We start from the raw sequence: 22,088 nt of genomic DNA on the forward strand, positions 1-22,088 counted from the left end.
GTAATTCAACAGTAAATAGTCACAGCTACAAATGTTAGTTTTGTTGTTAGCATTCCGTCTTGTTAGCAGTGCACGTTTGCATTCCACATTGCTCACACCAAAGTGATTGATGTCAAAGATTAAGTGCATCTAGAATCAACAGTCTTCTCTTTGCCCAAACATGTTAAGTGATATCTGTCTGATAGCCCAAAGTGCCATTGTGAAGATTAGCAACCTGTTGTTGTTGTTATTATTAGCATGGTTCACCCTTAACCCGTAAATGGAAGTCCCGCTTGATGACTATCTTAATTGATTGCCATAACATAATAGTGGAAAGTAGGACAAATATTGCTACATAAATTTAACTTAACTTAAAGGGACTGTTTGCAACTTGCTCACATTTACATTTTTCAAAGTGAAATATACAACAACACTACCATTGGCTATCTTATGTTATCAATAATGGTTTAACAGAACACATTTGTGTTTAAACTGTTATACTTTTCCCAATTACTAAGTTTTGTGTAGTAGACATTTTTACAGGCCAAAAATAAAATGACTGGTGTTATCGGCAATCACCTACCCTGTCTTGTCCGCAAGTACCCCCAGGCAATGTACATTTAATGATAGCTTACTGACTATCCAAAACACTATTATTGGCTAACAACACACAAGGCTAGGTTTAAAAAAAAATTGCGCGCATGGGTTTTGTACGTACATAGTTACGTCTGAGAAGCCTTAAGTGGGTGGGATATAACGCTTAAAATACATTGGAAAGTTAGCGGCCTTTAGGCATCTGTGTAAATGTTACAAAAAGCTCCTTTAACACTTTAGGCCCCCAAATTAAAAAAAATAAAATGTTTTTTTAATCTGCAATATGTAATGAAGCGATTGTATTTAAAACATGAAATAGCAAGGGACGGTTGTATACTGTACAGCAAAGCTAGTCAGCTAAATTGTTCGACGGGCCACATTTTCAGAATGTTAAGGACTCGTTCTATTTCTTTTGTCAGAGTAACACATTTCATAAAGAAAACTGCCTTGTTATGCAAAGTATCGCAGTGGATGCCAACCTTTTTAAGAGGTTAAAATGTCAATGCAAGGATCTGCCAATGATGACTGGTCCAAGTTCCTCTGTACAACAGGAGCACTGTAGTCTTTTCAGGAATTTAGTCTCTCACAAGTTTTAAACTGAATTTAGGGGTGGGAGGTTAGACTTTGGAGGCTGGAACCTATCTCAGCTTCACTCAGGCGGAAGGCGGGATGATCAAGTAAAATTATACATAAAATTATGTTCCTCCATCAATTGATCCGACCTTTCTGAATTTTGAAATGTGATGTTTGTGTCTTCCAGTCCTCTGTGTTGCTATTGATTCTGAGTGGGACAGCCTGCACAATGGAAGTAAATGGAGAGGACCAAGTTATTGCTGTGCAAGCCCAGAATTTGAACTCTGTACAAATGGGTAACATCAGGATTTCCGATCTGCTGGCTGGTCTCATACAAGGTAACTAACAAGGACTGCTGCTGACATAAAAGGAACCAGTTTTCTAATCCCAAGATAAAAGCCACACCTACAGTATAACCATATGCATGGTTTATATTAAACTGGTTGGTAATTTAGAGTCTCAACTTGGCCCACGACTTTTTATTTTGTTTTTGCAGCTCCTGCCCACAAGCAGAATGGACAGAGTAGCAGGGACTCTCCTGCAGTGTGCATGCGAGCAGAGACAGGCCCATCTGCAGACCGACACACTGACACGGATTTTAGCACGCTAAATGTGAGAGTGCAAGACTGTCATGCTGAGCTTTTAGCCTCCACTCTAGCAAACATTGGGCCTTTTCTAGAGGACGAGTTCAGTGTTGATGGTCAGCCAATAAAGTTACATTTGAGCAATGTAACTGTCACTGTGAAGGTGGGTTGTTGAAGTCACTTTTAGTTTTGCTATTACTCACGACATTAGTCTTTTTGAGGTGTGATGCCACTCTTATTGTGCTTAAAGGCCTACTGAAACCCACTACTACCGACCACGCAGTCTGATAGTTTATATATCAATGATGAAATATTAACATTGCAACACATACCAATACGGCCTTTTTAGTTTACTAAATTGCAATTTTAAATTTCCCGCAAAGTGTCCTGTTGAAAACGTCGCGGAATGCTGACGTGTACGTGTGACGTCACGGACTGTTAGGAAATATTAGCGCTGCACACACACACAGAGTTAAAAGTCGTCTGCTTTAACTGCATAATTACACAGTATTTTTCACATCTGTGTTGCTGAATCTTTTGAAGTTTGTTCAATTAATAATGTAAAAGTCAAAGAAGAAAGATGGAGTTGGGAAGCTTTAGTCTTTAGCCACACAAACACACGGTGATTCCTTGTTTAAAATTCCCGGATGTGAAACTTTACTATGGATCAGAGCGGTCAAGCAAACATGGATCCCGACCACTTGTCAACCAGCAGTTTTCGGTGAGAAAATTGTGGTAAAAAGTCGCCACTTACCGGAGATCAGCTAAGCTTGTGCTGTCCGTACAGCTGTCGTTGACTTCCATCAGACACAACACACCTGTGGATACACCCTTCCGACAATTAGGTACTATTAAACTCACTAAAACACTTGCAACACAATAGAAAGATAATGGATTTCTCAGAATTATCCTAGTAAATGTGTCTAAAAACATCTGAATCAGTCCCAATGCAATGGCTTTTTTTTTAAACTCGATTCTTTTTTTTTTGTTTTTTTTTCTAGTCCGTCGCTATCAATATCCTCAAACACAAATATTTCATCCTTGCTCAAATTAATGGGGGAATTGTCGTTTTCTCCGTCCGAATGGCGCTTTTTGTTGGAGGCTCCCATTAAAAACAATGTGAGGATGTGAAGAGCCATCAACGGGTGACGTCATCGTCCGCGACTTCCAGTAAAGGCAGGGCTTTTCTGTTAGCGACCAAAAGTTGCGAACTTTATCGTCGATGTTCTCTCCTAAATCCTTTCAGCAAAAATATGGTAATATCGCGAAATGTTCAAGTATGACACATAGAATGGACCTGCTGTCCCCGTTTAAATAAGAAAATCTCATTTCATTAGGCCTTTAAATGTGCACTCATAAAAGCAAGCTGGTTTGTCTCATTTTCGTGAGCGTTCGGTATGGTTGCACTCACCCAGTGTGTGTAAGTGATGCTTTTTATATTATAGGATGATAGCCCCAGAGTTTACCCAACAGCTCCTCAACCAACCTCAGCCACGTTCATTGTTGATCAACTACTTCTTCAGCGCAGTGATGATGGCATCATGAGGCTCAAAGGTAGGCACATTGTTTCTTAATCAGAATTTAACATACTGTAATATGGCATTGCGATGGTATGCGTGTGTCCCCATGTTATGATTGTATTATGGATTTCAGCCGAAGGCCAGGACAACCCAAACAAGTCCTACTCTGTTCAAAAGTGGAGTGAGGTAAGCAACAACTTTGCTAAGTGCAACCACTCAATCTTAATATGCTATTTATGAAGCACCAATATGGTGATGAAGTAAACACTGGAATTTACCATGAAAGAAATGCAACTCACTTTGATGTCATGCTGCATTATGCCACTAACTGATGCAATTAACATGCTATTACAGCTGAAAACTCTGGAGTCCAAGCTTTCTGATACAAAGGTGGCCCTAACTCAGGCCCTCAGTGACAGAGAGCGCCTCCTTTTGGAGATCAAGAAGTATGACCCCAAGTTTTCACTGTGAGCCTCACACCTCTTCAATTTGCCCCTGCTAAAGAACACTGGAACACAAAATGTTGCAAAGATTCTTATCAAAAGTGGTAAGATAACATTTGCAGTAAAATTATGGTACGGTTAAGGTTATAATTAATATATAATAGTACAATTTAATAAATTAGGCTTCACTATGGATTTGAATCCAGGATTATTTATTCCCAATAACTATTGAAAACTCCTAGCTATATTTAAGTGTGTTTCTCTTAATGCACTTTAGTCCTTGAATATATTATTTAAATTTGCTCCATTTTCAAATAGATGAAATCCATCAACTTACAGGTGTAAGTATACACCTTCCTAATGTTTACTTTTAGATCAACTGTGTTGGTGTTTAGAGGCCAAATGTTAAAAAAGGATCAGGTCATAGTCAAATAAACCAGATCTAACTGTACAAACCGTACTATCAGAGGAGACATCCCTCACTGAATCGGTTGTTTTCCACTCCAGTTAGTGTGAACTCACTGGAAACTCACTGTGTCTTTATAATTTGTCACGCAGCATGCTAGGTTAGATAAAGTCATTCTTTTTTCCCCAGTTGATAATTTGTAGTTGATCAAATGTTAACCCCCCCAACAGCTGCCAGTCAGTCATACTGTAACTCACGGTACTTGCCACACATAGATAACATGGTATGTAATGGAGATTGTAACTGTACAGTAGAACAAATACATCCATCCATCCATTTTCTTGTAGCACCATATTTATATATGCATAAACTATGATGTAGCATATCAGTTGAACGTAAGTTATGATGTATAAAGAAAACCGGAACCTTTTTTGACATAAGACATTGATGTACTGTATGCAAATAAAGTGTGTGGCCATCATAACACACTCTTATTAAGTCCTATTTAAAATCATGTACATATTTCTACAGTGTTGTACTGCAATTATAATCTGGGCCTTCTTAATAGCTCTTTTGTGTAGCTTACTGGTGTTCCTTACCTCTTACAAAGGAAGAGGGACACCATGCCTGTTTAAATGTATGTATTTATTTACACAACTAATAAGATGTTATGTTATACCACCAATGCACAGTATTTTGGAGTCATGCCATTGCAAGACATCCTGGTGGTACTAATTTGAATGGTCATGCAGTGTGTCATATAAGGCACACTTGTTTATGTTGTATGTGAATTTAGCTGCAACCTTTCTTTTATACAGAATGACTGTCATTCAGTATAAACACTGCACAGTTTGAAATTCATTACATGAATGTTTAATTTACAATGTGCCATATACGCCGATATATTTTATTATCATCTTATGTGGTGTGGTATTTCACATTAGTAGGCACATGGCTTATTTTTTGTATGGTTAGCTCAGTGCACGCGGGTGAAGTGAAGTGAATTATATTTATATAGCGCTTTTTCTCTAGTGACTCAAAGCGCTTTACATAGTGAAACCCAATATCTAAGTTACATTTAAACCAGTGTGGGTGGCACTGGGAGCAGGTGGGTAAAGTGTCTTGCCCAATGACACAACAGCAGTGACTAGGATGGCGGAAGCGGGGATTGAACCTGCAACCATCAAGTTGCTGGCACGGCAGCTCTACCAAACGAGCATACCGCCCTCTTGTGGCTGTGACTCGCCAGTACACACACTTAAAGGTTGTTTTTTTTTTTTTTTTTAAGTTTTCTTCTGTTGCCTTTCCAGTAGTGAGTTAGAGAAAGTGGAATGTTCCATTTTAAGCAATACATAGTCTAATGGTCGTTTTCAATCAAAAACGCATCAAAGAGCAGTTAAAACATACTTGGGATGTCCGTACTTTGATATTTTGAATATTACAAATGAAAATGGTTTCACTTGAATTACCTTGTAACCATCGACACATCCTCAATTTGTAGACGTAAGATATGTTGGTATGCATTTGCAGTCAGTGATATGTAGCGCTTTTTCTCAGCTGGCACTTTTATTAATTCAACATCCTTTGCCCTCAAAAGTGGGTCAGGGTTTCTAAGCAAACTTTTCTAATGTGCAATGCAGATTGTTGGTGTGTGTGTGTGTGCTCTTTAATGCATGAACTAACCTGTCATAGTATTGTTTGGGTAAAATAATAAATGTGGAGTTTGCACTCATTTTTACATAAAATACTACAAAGATGGCAGGGAGCCCTTGTGTAATCTTCTATGTGATGCAACTCTTTCGAACCATGTGGACAGTATTTGTTATTCAACTTTGTATATCTATCACTTGAGACTAATGAAATTGGTTCTGTGAACCACTGTTAAGTGTAATGTGTTTAAGAGAATAAACAAAAACTTACTAAACACAAAACATTTAGACTGTTCTTATTTGTCCATGAACTGTATTGCCTCTACAGCCTATAGTCATTGAGTCCAAATTCCTGCAAAAAAACATTATAGGGCTGTCAAAATTAACGATAATAGAAAATGACAATAATAATAATAAAAAGAAAAAATATCCGGTTAAGTTGTTTTTACGCAATTAACGCAGAATGAAATGTCTTTATTTGTCCACGTAGTGTTACCGTCTACTTGCAGGAATTCAGGACACTAAATGGCAGATTTGACCTCTGGTTATGGTTTTAATTTATTTCGAACATGCATATGGTTTTTGCCTGCATATAACACCAACTATGTCTTTTGTGATTTGATGTCATTTATATGGACATTGAACAATTTTGGTCCAAGTATTTATCCCTGGGGTACGCTAAAAGGTATATTCAGAGCTGTAGACGTGTTCGCTTAACTTAAAATATTCCTTTGTTGGATAACTAGCTTCTTACCCAGTTCAAGACTAACCCTGCTGATGCCATATTGGTCTAACTTATTTAATTAAGATATTATGATTAATTGTGTCAACTGCTTTTAAGTCCATAAACACTGCAGATGCCCACTCTTTAACATCTATTGGATTGGTCATTTCCTCTTGATAGGGAAATTTAAGTACAAAAAAACCCACCACCCAAAAGTATTGTGCACACTCTGCAAGAAGGACTTTTTTTTCATCCTAAAATAATACCACCAAGGAGTATTAGGTCCACATCAATGTGGATAAATGATTAACGTTTTTGTTATGAACTAACATCCATCCATTTTCTACCGCTTTCAAAATGAAACAATGTAAAACTAATTTATCATGATTAAAATAAATTATTCCTTAGCTGTGAAAAAATGAAACAAAAATAATTTAACAGCCCTACTATACTTAGTCTTTTGTACTTTTATGACGGGTATCATAATTCTACTTTTCAAAACTATCTGCTTCAGGAAATAAAAATGTTTACATAAAAATATAATGTATTTACAACAATAGTCCATCATTAAACTGAATGTTGCATCAAGCATTTACATCGATAATGTGGTATGAAAGGCAGGTGCTGCCACCATTTCAAAGTCATTTATCATGTGTCGATCAAAGTTTCTTTACCTGTACAGATTTATATCTGGTTACCAGGTGGTTAACATGTTTATAATTAGACTGAATGTTGATGGGACATCTCGTAGACTATATGGAGCATCGTATTAGCACCAATATAGTCAATATTGTTTCTCGGCTGAGTCCTCAGTGGAACAGAATGTTCTTGTACTTGGTGTTGGGAATTTGATGGCGACTCTTCAGCCTCCTCACAGCCTCCCTCATGTGTTTGGGCTGAAGTGGTGGTGTGTCGCCCCACTTCTCACAAACATCCAACGCTGAAAAAAACAAAAGTCATTACCACAACTTATATGAAACCAAAGTATACTTTTAGTGCCGTTTTTTTTCTTACCTTCCTCAACTATCTCCCCGGCAAAAACTTTCGAGATACCAGACATTGCAATCACCACATTCTGGGACACTGACGATCCTGTTATAGACTGGATCAGCTAAACAAAAAATACACAGGAAGGCAAGGATGGGCAATAGTTGTAATTAAATGCTATATGAATACAAGCCCCGTTTCCATATGAGTTGGGATATTGTGTTAGATGTAAATATAAATGGAATACAATGATTTGCAAATCATTTTCAACCCCTATTCAGTTGAATATGCTACAAAGACAACATATTTGATGTTCAAACTGATCAACTTTTTTTTTTTTGCAAATCATTCACTTTAGAATTTAATGCCAGCAACACGTGACAAAGAAGTTGGGAAAGGTGGAAATAAATACTGATAAAGTTGAGGAATGCTCATCACTTAAATGAAACATCCCACAGGTGTGTAGGCTAATTGAGAACAGGTGGGTGCCATGATTGGGTGTAAAAGCAGCTTCCATGAAATGCTAAGTAATTCACAAACAAGGATGGGGTGAGGGTCACCACTTTGTAAGCAAATTGTTGAACAGTTTTAGAACAACATTTCTCAACGAGCTATTGCAAGGAATTTAGGGATTTTACCATCTACGGTCCGTAATATCATCAAAAAGTTCAGAGAATCGTAAGCGATGATATTACGGACTTTTGATCCCTCAGGCGGTACTGCATCAAAAACCGACATCAGTGTGTAAAGGATATCATCACATGGGTTCAGGAACCCTTCATAAAACCACTGTCAGTAACTACAGTTGGTCGCTACATCTGTAAGTGCAAGGTAAAACTCTACTATGCAAAGCCAAACCCATTTATCAACAATATATTGAAACGCTGCCGTCTTGGCTGGGCCCAAACGCATCTCAGATGGACTGATGCAAAGTGGAAAGGTGTTCTGAGTCCACATTTCAAATTATATTTGGAAACTGTGGATGTGGTGTCTTCCAGAACAAAGAGGAAAATTACCGTTCGGATTGTTATAGGCGCAAAGTTCAAAAGCCAGCATCTGTGATTGTATGGGGGTGTATTAGTGCCCAAGGCATGGGTAACTTACACATCTGTGAAGGTACCATTAATGCTGAAAGGTCCATACAGGTTTTGGAGCAACATATGTTGACATCCAAGCAACGTTATCATGGACGCCCCTGCTTATTTCAGCAAGACAAGTGTTCCAACAGCGTGGCTTCATAAAAAAAAAGAGTGCGGGTACTTTCCTGGCCCGCCTGCAGTCCAGACCTGTCTCCCATCGAAAATGTGTGGCGCATTATGAAGCGTAAAATACGACAGCGGAGACCCCGGACTGTTGAACGACTGAAGCTCTACATAAAAAAAAAAATGGGAAAGATTTCCACTTTCGAAGCTTTAATAATTAGTTTCCTCAGATCCCAAACAATTATTGAGTGTTGTAAAAAGAAAAGGTGATGTAACACAGTTGTGAACATGTCCTTTCTCAACTACTTTGGCACGTATTGCAGCCATGAAATTCTAAGTTGATTATTATTTGCAAGAAAAAATTAAGTTTATGAGTTTGAACATCAAATATCTTGTCTTTGTAGTGCATTCGATTGAATATGGGTTAAAAAGGATTTGCAAATCATTGTATTCAGTTTATATTTACATCTAACACAATTTCCCAACTCATACGGAAATGGGGTTTGTAGATTTTGATTGATATGGCCTAAAATCTACATCGCGATATATTGTAGCCTGCTAGATTTTAAAAAATGACTGTTTTGTTTGTATTCTTCACAATGAAGCCATTTAAACTAACAGAAAAGAAAGTACGGTACAATATATATACACATGAAGTGCACATACATGTAAGAATCGCGGTAGATTAATAATAATTTGGAATAAACTGAAAAAAGGAATACAATTATGTAGAGTGGAGGTTGAGCTCTAATGCCACTAGCTTAATGCTAACGTATAATGGACTAGCTCATTGACAAGCTAACTCAAATTAGCATGGCCAATCGCAGGGAACAGATAGACAATCATTCACACTCAAAGTCGTATCTATGGTTATACTTGTAAAGTGCTTTTCTACCTTTTTTTAAGGAACTCAAAGCGCTTAGACACTATTTCCACATTCACACACTGATGGCGGAAGGTGCCATGCAAGGCGCTAACCAGGGCCCATCAGGAGCAATGGTGAAGTGTCTTGCTCAAGGACACAACAGACATGACTAGGATGGTAGAAGGTGGGGATTGAACCAGCAACCCTTAGATTGCTGGCACGGCCACTCTCCAAGCTTTGCCACGCCGTTCCTATGGACAATTTGCAGTCTCCAATTAATCTAACATTCATTATTTCTGAATGTGGTAGGAAACTGGAGTGCCTGGTGAAAACCCACACACACACAGTTAAATGCACACTCCACAAAGCGATGACCAAACGGGGGTTCCAAGATGCATATGGTGTAAAGTTAGACATTATTGTTGGTAGTAATATAGGGTAGTTTACACTTTCTTCAAAAAGAAATGCATTAATTAGCCTAAAATAACTCTCTTTAACTTTCTTTACTTTTGTCAGATGTCAACTTGTTAAGGTGCGCAACCAGCTGACGCGCTTCTTATAGGTGATTTAGATGCACCGTTTTTTTCCTAACTGGATCAATGTAAGTTTTTATATTGAGCGATTTTTCAAATGTGTTATAATAAATAGTATGTAAATAATAGACTATATAAGGTATATACTTGCATACTATAAATCACTTTTGTTTTTATGTTAGTGATTTCATGTTAAAAAAAAAAAAGATGTAGTGGCAGTAATCTTGCTGTGGCCTTGGCCACGGTCGTTTACATTTAGGGGAAACCCTGTCATGATTACATTACATTATAAACAATGTAAAGTTTCTTAGCATTTAGACAAAAGCTCAGAGTCTCTGCATAAAGCCAACTATTTTTTAAAGGAAATGTTTTTGCTTATAGGTGAGTTGCAATCACGTGATCTAGAGGCACATCCAGGCACTTCTACGTTTCAGGCAATGGGCTAAGCTATTAGTAGCCATTAATAGTAGCCATTAAGCTACTATTTATTTACCTAAATCCGTGCAGATTTAAGCTTACTTTGATAGCTTTAGAGGCAAATATAAAAGCGACCATGAAAAAATATTTAAAATGGGATGGAGTGGATTTTTAAACTCTTAAGAAAAATATTTAAAAAAAAGATTCAAACCATTTATCATCAAATTATCAAAGTTGGACTTATTTGTGCATCGGTAAGTAACGTATTTGATTGGCACAACAAGTGTGCTGCTGCTGTGATCGTGGTGCTAATGAGAAAAAAGATACGTTTGTTTGAAGTTGATGTCCTGTTACAAATATTAGTCTCATCTACAATCCATGTCTGCAGTTGTTTTTACGCTGTGAAATTCATATTTTGTCTCATTATTTAGCTATAGATGTCGTTCAGCAATGTTTGCTAGCGATATCAAGAGTCAGTATACAGTATGCTGTTGAGCCTATGAGACATTTATTCATCTAGTTCATCAATACTATTAAGGATATATTCTTGAGGCTAACAAATATCACCAAAGTCGCTGTAATGTGCTCATCCGTGTCGAATAAAGCACTTGGCTTTACTGCACAACAACAACTAAGCTTTTAGTTTCTGTTATGAAAATCAACAAAGAAAATATGGTGGATTGGACCAACAATCACAATATTTATTACTAGGATTTAATATGATATTAGTTTATTTGCACAACCACGTCTTCGTAGTTATATTTAGAGATAGCAACCACAAAATAATTTTAAAAATGTGATTTATTGTCATTCCTTCACGTTTATTTCTGCTATCAAACACTACTAGTATAACTCGATTGCAACACAAAGTTTCTCAACTCATACAGTATGTTCAAACAAACCTTTTTACAAAGTGATCGCTGTAGAAACAATCTGTTTGATTTTATTTCATAAGATGATGAAAGTTATATTTTTAAGAGCAATTTCCGTCGACACACTTTATTTTTTTCCTGACTTTATTACCTTTATACGAACCATTTTTTTCGGGACTATATGAAAGCTATTTCCTATCGCACTATTTAAACAACTGTAACACCCAAAAACAGAACAGCAATACGGCATTTTCTGCTCGAACTCTACACTAACTTGTTTTAATGCTGCGCTCAAGCTGATTGACCATCGTGTGAATAAGCCACGAAGAAGAAAAACGGATGTGACGTTACATGCAACCCTCCTATTGTTTATAATGATTAAAACAATTTGCAATCATTTACATAATGTGTGGCACCTTGAGATAGATAGATGGTACTTTGATTCCTTCAGGAAAATTAAAATAGACAGTCTAAAACATGTCTTCCTTCACTCATTATATTTACAGTCTTATTTGTATATATGTATAAAATATAAAAAAGGCAAATCGCAATTTTGGAGAGGAAAATCGCAATTAGGTTTATTCTCAAAATCGTTCTGCAAGCAAGGATGCCACATTTCGTTAAGCATGTGGTCAAGGACGTGTAATTAACATGCATTGCCACAATATGACTACTGTAGCACTCAAACTTTTATTGTCAGAAAAAAGTTTATCATGTATATCGCCTATCTTGCAAGCCTGCAAGAAGGTGAATATTTTTCAAATGACCTGACCTTCACACTCAGGAACTGCTCAAAAACAACATACCCTCTTGATGGCAGCCTTGGGGAAGGCAGAGCGCCTGTACATCTCATAGCGATTCAGTTGATCTTCAGAGAAGGATGACACCAACACCCTTGAAAACATACGAACGTAGTTTCTTGCACAATGAAACACATGCATGTAATTATCTATGCTGTTTTGTTGGAAATGTCTTACTGCATCTTTTGTATTTCATCCTCATCAACCTTTTGCCGCTTCTCCTTTTTCTTCTCTGGCTCCACCTTCAGTCTATTCGATGAAGGCTGCCCCGAAGTTCCTTCGTCTTCATCCTCTGTTGCAGCTGCCATTTCCTTCAGAGGACAAATCCTTAGATTAAATGTATGTTTTGATAGTAATAATATAGTGCAGTGCTTCTGTACTCTCTTCCATAAGGTTCTATCAAAATATTGATGTATACACACAGACTTATCCTCCTGTTTGTGTTGGTCTTGAGAAGACTGCTCCTCTTTCGGTTCGACTTTAGGCTTTTCCGGACCTGGCAACCTTACATCCTCAGGCACGTCAGCAGCAAACTGCTCGTCTTGTTCATCCGCTGCACTTTCAATTATTCTCTCAGGTTTAATCCGTGCGGGATCCGCCATTTTTGCTCTTACAATTGCAGTTTCGAACTCTGCAAAATACAAGGTGGTGTTGTAAGCACAATACCAATGGCGCGTAATTTGCAAAATGCGCAACCGCATTTTGCAAATTTAATGTCAAGTCAAATCAAATGTTTATTGGATTCATCACTATACAGTGTACAAACACGACAGAACTACTGACTAAACTACTACCATAACTTTGTTTACTATCCATCCATCCATCCATCCATCCATTTTCTACCGCTTATTCCCTTTTGGGGTCGCTGGCGCCTATCTCAGCTACAATCGGGCGGAAGACGGGGTACACCCTGGACAAGTCGCCACCTCCACAGTGCCAACATAGATAGACAAACAACATTCACACTCTGGTTTACTATTTATACAATATAATAATGTAGGGTTACCTGGAACTTAAAATAGGCCACCCGGCCTGAATCTACACTTGGTAGTAGTTTAGTCGTGGATGTACACTATATAGTGATGAATCCAATAAACATTTGATTTGACATAACGCCATTGGTATTGTGCTTACAACAGTGGTTTGTTTAACCAAATGCAATGAAGCATTGGTTATTGCATGCCCGATATAACCAACATTACGGTAAATAAAGAGGAGTTTACCTTCACTGAGCCAGGCGTCAACAACGTAGCAGCTAAGCTAAAGGGGAATATAAACAACTTTCGCTTCGCATTGGGTAAGTACTTGGCAAGAAAAACTCAAAGTACAAATAAACTACAATAGTTTCCCTCACTAAATAAAGTCATGTAATTACTGTTGCTTGATTTTTAGAGATGTGAGCATAACAAGTTATGTTTTGCGCTGCAGTTGTTGCTTAATAGTATTTCCGGTTCCGGTTTGTACGAACTTTATTTACAATATTGAAAGCATTGTTTTTTAAATAAAATAAAATACATTTAAAACTATTATTGGGGCTACCCTAATGCAAAAAAGGTTTCAAATTGACATTTGTTGATATAATGTCATGTAATACACAAAAAATAAGATTTTTTATTTTATGTAAACAAAACAAACATCATTTAGGCGAAATCCAACTCAAATAAAATTGTATATTTCAAACCTGAATGTAACGTATCAACAAAACATCAAGTTAAAATGTGAAAATTATAATTAAATAAGTAGATTGTATAATTACAACATTCATTAAAACTGAACAAATATTACACATAATTGAGTAAAATAGGATGACAAAACTATTAAAATAAATAAATAAATAAAAATAAACTATTAATATTAATTAAAGTACCACTACAAAATAAAAAATAAAATTAAATTAAACATCAAATCGAAATAAGTGCCTGACACAAGAGCGTAAATTAGCATGGTCATCTGTTACTAAGCTGCCAAAGACAATTGTGTAATGTTCCCTATTAACACCACTGGGGCAATTTGACAGTTGAGAGCATTTTAGAAATGACACCAATTAATTGTTTAGTTATTATAATTAATTATATACTATGTAGTTATTGTTTTAAACAACCACATCGCTCCAGTGATACAGAATTAAATGACTGAGCTCAGCAATAAAAAAAAAAAAAAAAACCCTCCAGCAGTTAGGTGTGCGTGTGCGTGTGCGAAAGAAGGAGCAGTTTCGAGGAAGTGACGGACGCGGCTCGTGGGACTGGCCAGTGGCCAGAGGAAGTTTGCTCCATGGTGGCGGTGTCGTGCGCCCCAACCAAACTTTTCCCTTTTTTTAGGCGCCAGCGACGCCGTGGAGCTGGCGAACGGGTCGAACACCGCGGGGAGCTTTCCCCCCCACCTCCTCGTTCTATTTCCATTTTAACAGCATTGTGGAATACTGAATTGCGATAGGAGGGGTGTCGCGGAGGAATTTCACAACCAACCTCCGTCCTACTTCGTCTTTTTATTTTTTATTTTTTAAACGCATCCGCAATGGGGAAGGAACAGGAGCTCCTCGAAGCGGCGCGTACGGGAAACCTGGCTGCGGTGGAGAAGCTTTTATCCGGGAAACGACAGTCGGCTGCCACCGGTGGCGGTTCCTACCCGACGGGTGGAAGCAGTAACAGCGGCGGCCACGCTGCCTCCTCGCATCCCCTCTCCAGCCTGCTCAGGTAAACTCCAGTGGTGATAATCCCTGTCCATGCAGCAGTGTTTCTCCATCAAATATTCACCAACACCTCCTAGGTTTAAATGTAGCTAAATTAATCATGACTGCCAACGCTAACATCGGTTTTTAAAACCCAAACATTCAGTGGATCAGTGAGTGGGAAGAGCATGCTTCTTTGTTAGCTCCCAGCCATTTGGACTGTAATGTGCACACAACCCAGGCAGCAAAATATACTGCAAAAATATGTCATCCTGCTGTAAAAAAAAACGACTAGAACTGATGCATTATTGAAAGGCTGCACTCTCACTAGTGAAGGCGAATTAGCAAAGCAGTCAAACTTTCATGCAGAGCAGTAAAGGAAAGCTTTGTGGCAGAGGTCACACGAAGGGGGGGGTAGTCCTTTTTGAAAATAAGTGTTTCAGATATGAACGTTTAATATGGTCATTTTTGATCAGGTTAAAACAAACTGTCTGTCTGCTCTGCTAGTGGGTTTCAACTGTAAATGCAGACCGGACCAAACAGGTGGACCAAGACCGCCTGAGAGATGATCCTTAGTGTGACAGGTGTGAACACTGCACCAACAAAGCAAAACTCTGGATTTGATGTCACTAAATGCAAATTTAACTAAGTGATGTATAGTGTAACCCCTACTGGTACAGCCCTTGTTTTTTTTAACCTGGGTCCCCCAGATCAGTGTTTTTCAACCACTCATCTCCCACGGCACACCAGAAACATTCATTGTGTGCCGTGGGAGATTATGTAATTTCACCGAATTGGTTTAAAAATATTTTTTGCCCACCAGTAATTCCATCCATCCATTTTCTACCGCTTATTCCCTTTTGGGGTCGCTGGCGCCTATCTCAGCTACAATCGGGCAGAAGGCGGGGTACACCCTGGACAAGTCGCTACTTCATCACAGGGCCAACACAGATAGACAGACAACACTCACATTCACACACTAGGGCCCATTTAGTGTTGCCAATCAACCTATCCCCAGGTGCATGTCTTTGGAAGTGGGAGGAAGCCCACGCATGCACAGGGAGGACATGCAAACTCCACACAGAAAGATCCCGAGCCTGGAATTTAACCCAGGACTGCAGGAGCTTCGTATTGTGAGGCAGACGCACTAACCCCTCTTCCACCGTGATAATCCGCAAATAAGGTGCCATTGTTGAGTGTCTGTACTGTCTAGAGCTCGGCAGAGTAACCATGTTATACCCATATTGGTAGATGGCAGTAGGTAGCTAATTGCTTTGTAAATGTCAGGAAGACGTTATGTCATGATCACAATATGCAAATAACAGCGGGAGGCAGCGTGCTGGTAAAAAGGTATCTATTTCTTGAACCAAAAATAAAGAAAAGGCGAGTGCCGCTAAGAAAAGGCATTGAAGTACATGACATGACAATCAACAATGTCCCCACAAAGAAGGATAGCGTCCACACAGCTTAGTCTCGATTGCGAAAACAAAGCAGGTGTGAAGAATAGCACTCAAGGAAGACATGAAACTGCAACAAGAAAATACCAACAAAACAGGAAAAAACACAAAAATAGTAATGCAAGAAAATAATTAAAACACTACACACAGGAAAACACCAAAAAACTCAAAGTAAGTCGCAGCGTGATGGGACAGGTACTGACAGTACACCTACTTTGAGACAAGAGCTATAGTGACGCATGCTTGGTTATATCCAACAATTGCGAGAAAAATGTTTAATTGTCAATATTGGCTACTGAGTTTCATTTTTAATGATTTCCGCTTGTGGTATGCCTCAGGATTTTTTCAATGAAAAAAATGGGCCTTGGCTCGAAAAAAGGTTGAAAAACACTGCTCCAAATGGCTAAGCATTGAGCTATAAACCCAAGCTGTAAACTGGACGTGCAGCGTAAACAAACTGTCTGGGCAGGTTTGTTGATCTAATTGTCCCCGTGGGCCACGTCCCAGTCAAAGAAGCCATCAGAGGGCTGCATCATGCTACTATGTTAATCAGTCCCTCCAGGATTTTGTGATGTTGCAATCGCAGCAACTCACACACATTCAACCAATACTTGTGAATTGTGCACGGCCTTGGAACTTTGCCCAATCTTTGCATATTTTGGCCGACTGTCGACATTTTCGCCAATCCAACTTGTCCCAGCAGCAGTCAAACAAAGCAACCAATCAAATGTCTCGCTGCATCACTGGGGGGATTGTGCCACATTTTTTTGAAAATGCTGCAGCGAATTTGAGCATTCATAGGCTGCAACAATCGCCAAAAACAAAGCCAGCAAAATCGTGGAAGAACTGATTACACGATTGCTCCTTCATTTTATTATTATCATTGTTTACCAACAAACCGACTAAAAACTGACAAGCAGATATTTTAGTTCCGCTAGTGTATCAGTTGATTTGAAAAAGGTTTAGATTACTAAAAAAAAATGCTCGGAATAGCTTGTCTCAAATAATATTGAGTTAATAACTGCATCTTAATTGAAATACATTTATCAAAAAAGACGACGATTATTAAAGCATGTTATTTCCAGGCTTTTGCGGTCTACATAAAATGATGTGGCTGGCCCCCTGGCCTTGAGTTTGACACCAGTGTGTTAGGATGTGAGGTTTATCAGGATACACTGACCTAGCTGCTCTAGCTGGCCTCTGTTACATGAGCAACACTCAACAGAAAGCCAAGTGAAAAATCATAAACAAAAGTTAAATGTAAACCCAGAAGCGTAAATACAGAAGTTAAATGTACCTCGCTCCGTTCTACAAAAGATTTGTGTTGCTTCTTACAGTTCGGTCAAGTCGGGAGAAACGCTGTCTCCTTGCAGCACATCTTCGGCAACCTTTTTTGAGTCAGTATATAGTTTATATACTTCAAAGGTTCTTCATTGTCCATTTTTCCATGCATGCACGACATACCCTGTACTCTGGAGCAAATTTCCTAGCCTTAGGAGAGCGTTGCCGCTGCTTTTCAAATCTAGGTATTATCCTGATATTTTACCATTAATTACGGATAATAACCCTCTACTTTTTTCTACACTTTGAACCCTGTGGCTTATAAACTGTTGGACGAGTTCGGTCACTGCAAATGCTGCGAGTTGAAATGATACTTCCTGTTATGCCTTGAACTGGAAGTAAAACAGTCCATCGTGTTTCTGCTAGAAAGGATTGTTCATTTATTACACCAAGCAATGTTTGTAAGTTTTACAATTTATCTAAAACAATGCATACATATTGATCCGTCCCATGCGTGATGTCTGTAAGAGTGTTTTCATGCATATTTATTTGTAGACGCTATTGTAATGTAAGAAAGCTAGCGTTGTCAGCATTAACTAATATGCCAACACATCTATGCGTGTCTATGTTTACTAACTTACAATTGCATTGTTCTAGTATCGTTTCAGTTTCACAAATTCCTCAGTAAATTCACTAAAAAACGTCACTGTGGAATTGAGTCTGTTTAATTGATTGAAGAGCTAGGTACCCTAGCTAGTGGGTCCATGACTTTGATGTTTGTTGTGTTTGATCAGCAGTTTTACTGCTATGTTACACAAACAGTTTGGAAACAAACATTCAGAAAATATTTTTGTACTGATCAGCCTCCGCTTGGGATGGTTTCCTGCTGGCTCCGCTGTGAACGGGACTCTTGCTGCTGTGTTGGATCCGCTTTGGACTGGACTCTCGCGACTGTGTTGGATCCATTATGGATTGATCTTTCACAGTATCATGTTCTCATATGTTCTCATAGTCATCAGTATCATCAGTATCACAGTATCATGTTCTCATAGTCATCATTGTCACCGACGTCCCACTGCGTCATTATTGTCACCGATGTCCCACTGGGTGTGAGTTTTCCTTGCCCTTATGTGGGCCTACCGAGGATGTCGTAGTGGTTTGTGCAGCCCTTTGAGACACTAGTGATTTAGGGCTATATAAGTAAACATTGATTGATTGATTGATAAACAACTCCTTCCACAACGTATATAGCTGTGGCTTATTGTCTGGTGTGGCTAATATATGGAAGACCATTTTTTTTTCTTCTAAACTTTAGTGGGTGTGGATTATAGTTAGTTCTGTTGTCCTCATAGTGCTCTCTATAGTCCTTTCAGTTTTTGTATTTCATCTTGTGTCGGAGTCCCTAAAACGCATTTTTGCTATGAGTGTTTTGTAAAGCACCAACACAGCAAGTATAAATAATAGAAAGCGAATGTGAGCAAAACGTAAGAGTTTATTTATTTATTTTTACCCAAAGGCAGCAATCGCGTACTTGTAATGATGCGTGCAACAACAAGAAGGCAACACGGCTGAAACCTGCATTTACAGTGAGCTGTGATCACTTCTTTGTCTTCTTTCATGACAAGCTGGGTCTTTAGTGGTATCACCAATTTTCTTTATAAGTGGTTGACATAATGGGAAAATGAAAAACAGTGAATCAAGGCTATCAAGTGCTGATCACAGTTTGTTTACAGGCATTCGTCCTAGCAAGATGAATGAGTTGTACTTGTATAGCGCTTTTCTACCTTCAAGGTACTCAAAGATGCTAAGTAAATCATGAAATGCAATCTTAACCGAGCAAAAACGATGCATGTTTTATCCAGGAGAATTTTGATACCGATTTCATTGACCTAGCCACACTCAAAGAGGTTGTAGGCCTCTGTGGTTTTCTAAGCTTATATCTGTTTTTTGTCCTGTAAAAATAATGTCTGGAGCACCAGATAGTTGGACATTTCTGTTTTTCCTTTTAAGTCATGTGACTGAATACAGCCTATTGTTTCAGACACTTGAGGTTGTTGGACGATATACTGTATATTTCAGACGTGTTGCCCAATTGAGGCATGACTTAATGCATACGTTTCACTCTGAGTAATAGTTGACAAATATTGTGAAAGAAAACCAGAGAGCACGGAAGTTACCACCAAGTATCTTTTTAAAATGTTTGGTCAGGCTCAAAGTACCAGACTACAAGTGTGAATGCAGTCTCATTCACTGTTTTGAAGGATGTGTTTTTGATGACTTTTTGATCTCGTCAATATTGTGCCTGTCAAGTCCGTACATGTCTGCAGTCTGCTCGGCTGCCAGAAGCCTGTCCTATTAAAATGCTTGGTATTCTGCCTTTAATGGATGATACCGACAGTGTGACACAATCTACGGTTCTGTTTTTTAGTAGTTTTAACTTTTTTACCATTTGAAGTGAATTGAAAGCAGGGCTGGGCATATCGATATGGCCTTTTTTTAATATCGCGATATTTTAGGCCATATCGCGATAAACGATACAGTATACATCTTGATATTTTGTCTTAGCCTTGAATTAACACTTGATACATATAATCACACCAGTATGATGGTTCCATGTGTGTACATTAAAACATTTTTGTTCATACTGCATTAATATATGCTCATTTTAAACTTTCATGCAGGTAATCACAACTAAAAAAATCCCTTTTTTCATCAAGTGGGGATCTAGAAATGTTTGCCTCTGCATTTTGATGGTGTGGGCGTGCGGCACCGAATGGAGATGTTGATATGCGAAGTAAGCACCCTTCATTCTCTAGCATGTGACTTTTCAAATGATGCTATATTCAAACCCCGTTTCCATATGAGTTGGGAAATTGTGTTAGATGTAAATAAAAACAAAATAAAAATTTTGAGCAAATCCTTTTCATCCCATATTCAGTTTAATGCACTACAAAGACAAGATATTTGATGTTCAAACTCATAAACTTTATTTTTTTTTGCAAATGATAATTAACTTAGAATTTAATGGCTGCAACACGTGCCAAAGTAGTTGGGAAATGGCATGTTCACCGCTGTGTTACATCACCTTTTCTTTTAACAACACTCAATTAACGTTTGAGAACTGAGGAAACTAATTGTTGAAGCTTTGAAAGTGGAATTATTTCCCATTCTTGTTTTATGTAGAGCTTCAGTTGTTCAACAGTCCGGGGTCTCTGCGGTCGTATTTTACGCTTCATAATGCGCCACACATTTTCGATGGGAGACAGGTCTGGACTGCAGGCGGGCCAGGAAAGTACCCGCACTCTTTTTTTTACGAAGCCACGCTGTTGCAACACGTGCTGAATGTGGCTTTGCATTGTCTTGCTGAAACAAGCAAGGGTGTCCATGATAACATTGCTTGGATGACAACATATGTTGCTCCAAAACCTGTATGGACCATTCAGCATTAATGGTGCCTTCACAGATGTGTAAGTTACCCATGCCTTGGGCACTAATACACCCCCATACCATCAAAGATGCTGGCTTTTGAACTTTGCGCCTATAACAATCTGGATGGTTATTTTCCTCTTTGTTCCAGAGGACACCACGTCCACAGTTTCCAAAAATAATTCGAAATGTGGACTCGTCAGACCACAGAACACTTTTCCACTTTGCATCAGTCGATCTTAGATGAGCTCGGGCCCAGCGAAGCCGGCGGCGTTCCTGGGTGTTCATAAATGGCTTTCGCTTTGCATAGTAGAGTATTAACTTGCACTTACAGATGTAGCGACCAACTGTAGTTACTGACAGTGGTTTTATGACGTGTTCCTGAGCCCATGTGGTGATATCCTTTACACACTGATGTCGATTTTTGATGTAGTACCGCCTGAGGGACCAAAGGTCAGTAATATCATCGCTTACATGCAGTGATTTCTCCAGATTCTCTTAACTTTCTGATGATTTTACGGACTGTAGATGGTAAAATCCCTAAATTCCTTGCAATAGCTCGTTGAGAAATGTTGTTCTAAAACTGTTCGACAATTTGCTTACAAATTGGTGACCCTCCCCCTATCCTTGTTTGTGAATTACCTAGCATTTCATGGAAGCTGCTTTCATACCCAATCATGGCACCCACCTGTTCCCAATTAGCCTGCACACCTGTGGGATGTTCCATATAAGTGTTTGATGAGCATTCCTCAACTTTATCAGTATTTATTGCCACCTTTCCCAACTTCTTTGTCACGTGTTGCTGGCATCAAATTCTAAAGTTAATTATTTGCAAAAAAAAATGTTTATCAGTTTGAACATCAAATATGTTGTTGCATTTGTAGCATATTCAACTGAATATGGGTTGAAAAGGATTTGCAAAACATTGTAGTTCGTTTATTTTTACATCTAACACAATTTCCCAACTCATATGAAAACGGGGTTTGTATTAGCAGTAATGCTACTTTTTATAGCAACGCTTTTGCCCCACACTTGACAAATTACGGTTGTCTGTTCGACATATTCCCACTTGAAGCCAAACCACCGCCAGACAACGGACCCCTGCTGT

The 22,088-nt window shown here is 38.6% G+C and overlaps 3 protein-coding genes across 5 annotated transcripts in view; 2 read left to right on the forward strand and 1 right to left on the reverse strand.

The window, feature by feature from the left end:
* bltp3a (bridge-like lipid transfer protein family member 3A) overlaps positions 1-6,097 on the forward strand; it is a 30,101-nt gene extending 24,004 nt beyond the window's left edge. For both annotated transcript variants that reach the window (XM_061903258.1, XM_061903257.1), the window contains 5 exons: positions 1,334-1,484; positions 1,643-1,893; positions 3,176-3,284; positions 3,384-3,436; positions 3,605-6,097. In XM_061903258.1, coding sequence (XP_061759242.1) covers positions 1,334-1,484; positions 1,643-1,893; positions 3,176-3,284; positions 3,384-3,436; positions 3,605-3,721 — 681 coding nt within the window. In that variant the 3' untranslated portion in view covers positions 3,722-6,097. The remainder of the gene's footprint in view (positions 1-1,333; positions 1,485-1,642; positions 1,894-3,175; positions 3,285-3,383; positions 3,437-3,604) is intronic.
* A 901-nt stretch (positions 6,098-6,998) lies between these two features.
* Positions 6,999-13,605, reverse strand: taf11 (TAF11 RNA polymerase II, TATA box binding protein (TBP)-associated factor). Its single transcript, XM_061903261.1, has 6 exons — positions 13,372-13,605; positions 12,571-12,779; positions 12,326-12,459; positions 12,155-12,242; positions 7,487-7,583; positions 6,999-7,412 (listed from the first exon to the last, which is right to left on the reverse strand). The coding sequence occupies exons 2-6, from the start codon at positions 12,748-12,750 to the stop codon at positions 7,282-7,284; spliced, it is 630 nt and encodes a 209-aa protein (XP_061759245.1). The 5' UTR covers positions 12,751-12,779; positions 13,372-13,605; the 3' UTR covers positions 6,999-7,281.
* A 732-nt stretch (positions 13,606-14,337) lies between these two features.
* LOC133554456 (ankyrin repeat and SAM domain-containing protein 1A-like) overlaps positions 14,338-22,088 on the forward strand; it is a 117,119-nt gene continuing 109,368 nt past the window's right edge. Inside the window, exon 1 of one of the 2 annotated variants that reach the window (XM_061903260.1) lies at positions 14,338-14,841. In XM_061903260.1, the coding sequence (XP_061759244.1) occupies positions 14,663-14,841 (179 nt within the window). In that variant the 5' untranslated portion in view covers positions 14,338-14,662. The remainder of the gene's footprint in view (positions 14,842-22,088) is intronic. The other variant, XM_061903259.1, reaches the window with a different exon arrangement.

This window comes from Nerophis ophidion, linkage group LG06 (assembly GCF_033978795.1).
Source record: "Nerophis ophidion isolate RoL-2023_Sa linkage group LG06, RoL_Noph_v1.0, whole genome shotgun sequence".
Lineage (NCBI taxonomy): Eukaryota > Metazoa > Chordata > Actinopteri > Syngnathiformes > Syngnathidae > Nerophis > Nerophis ophidion.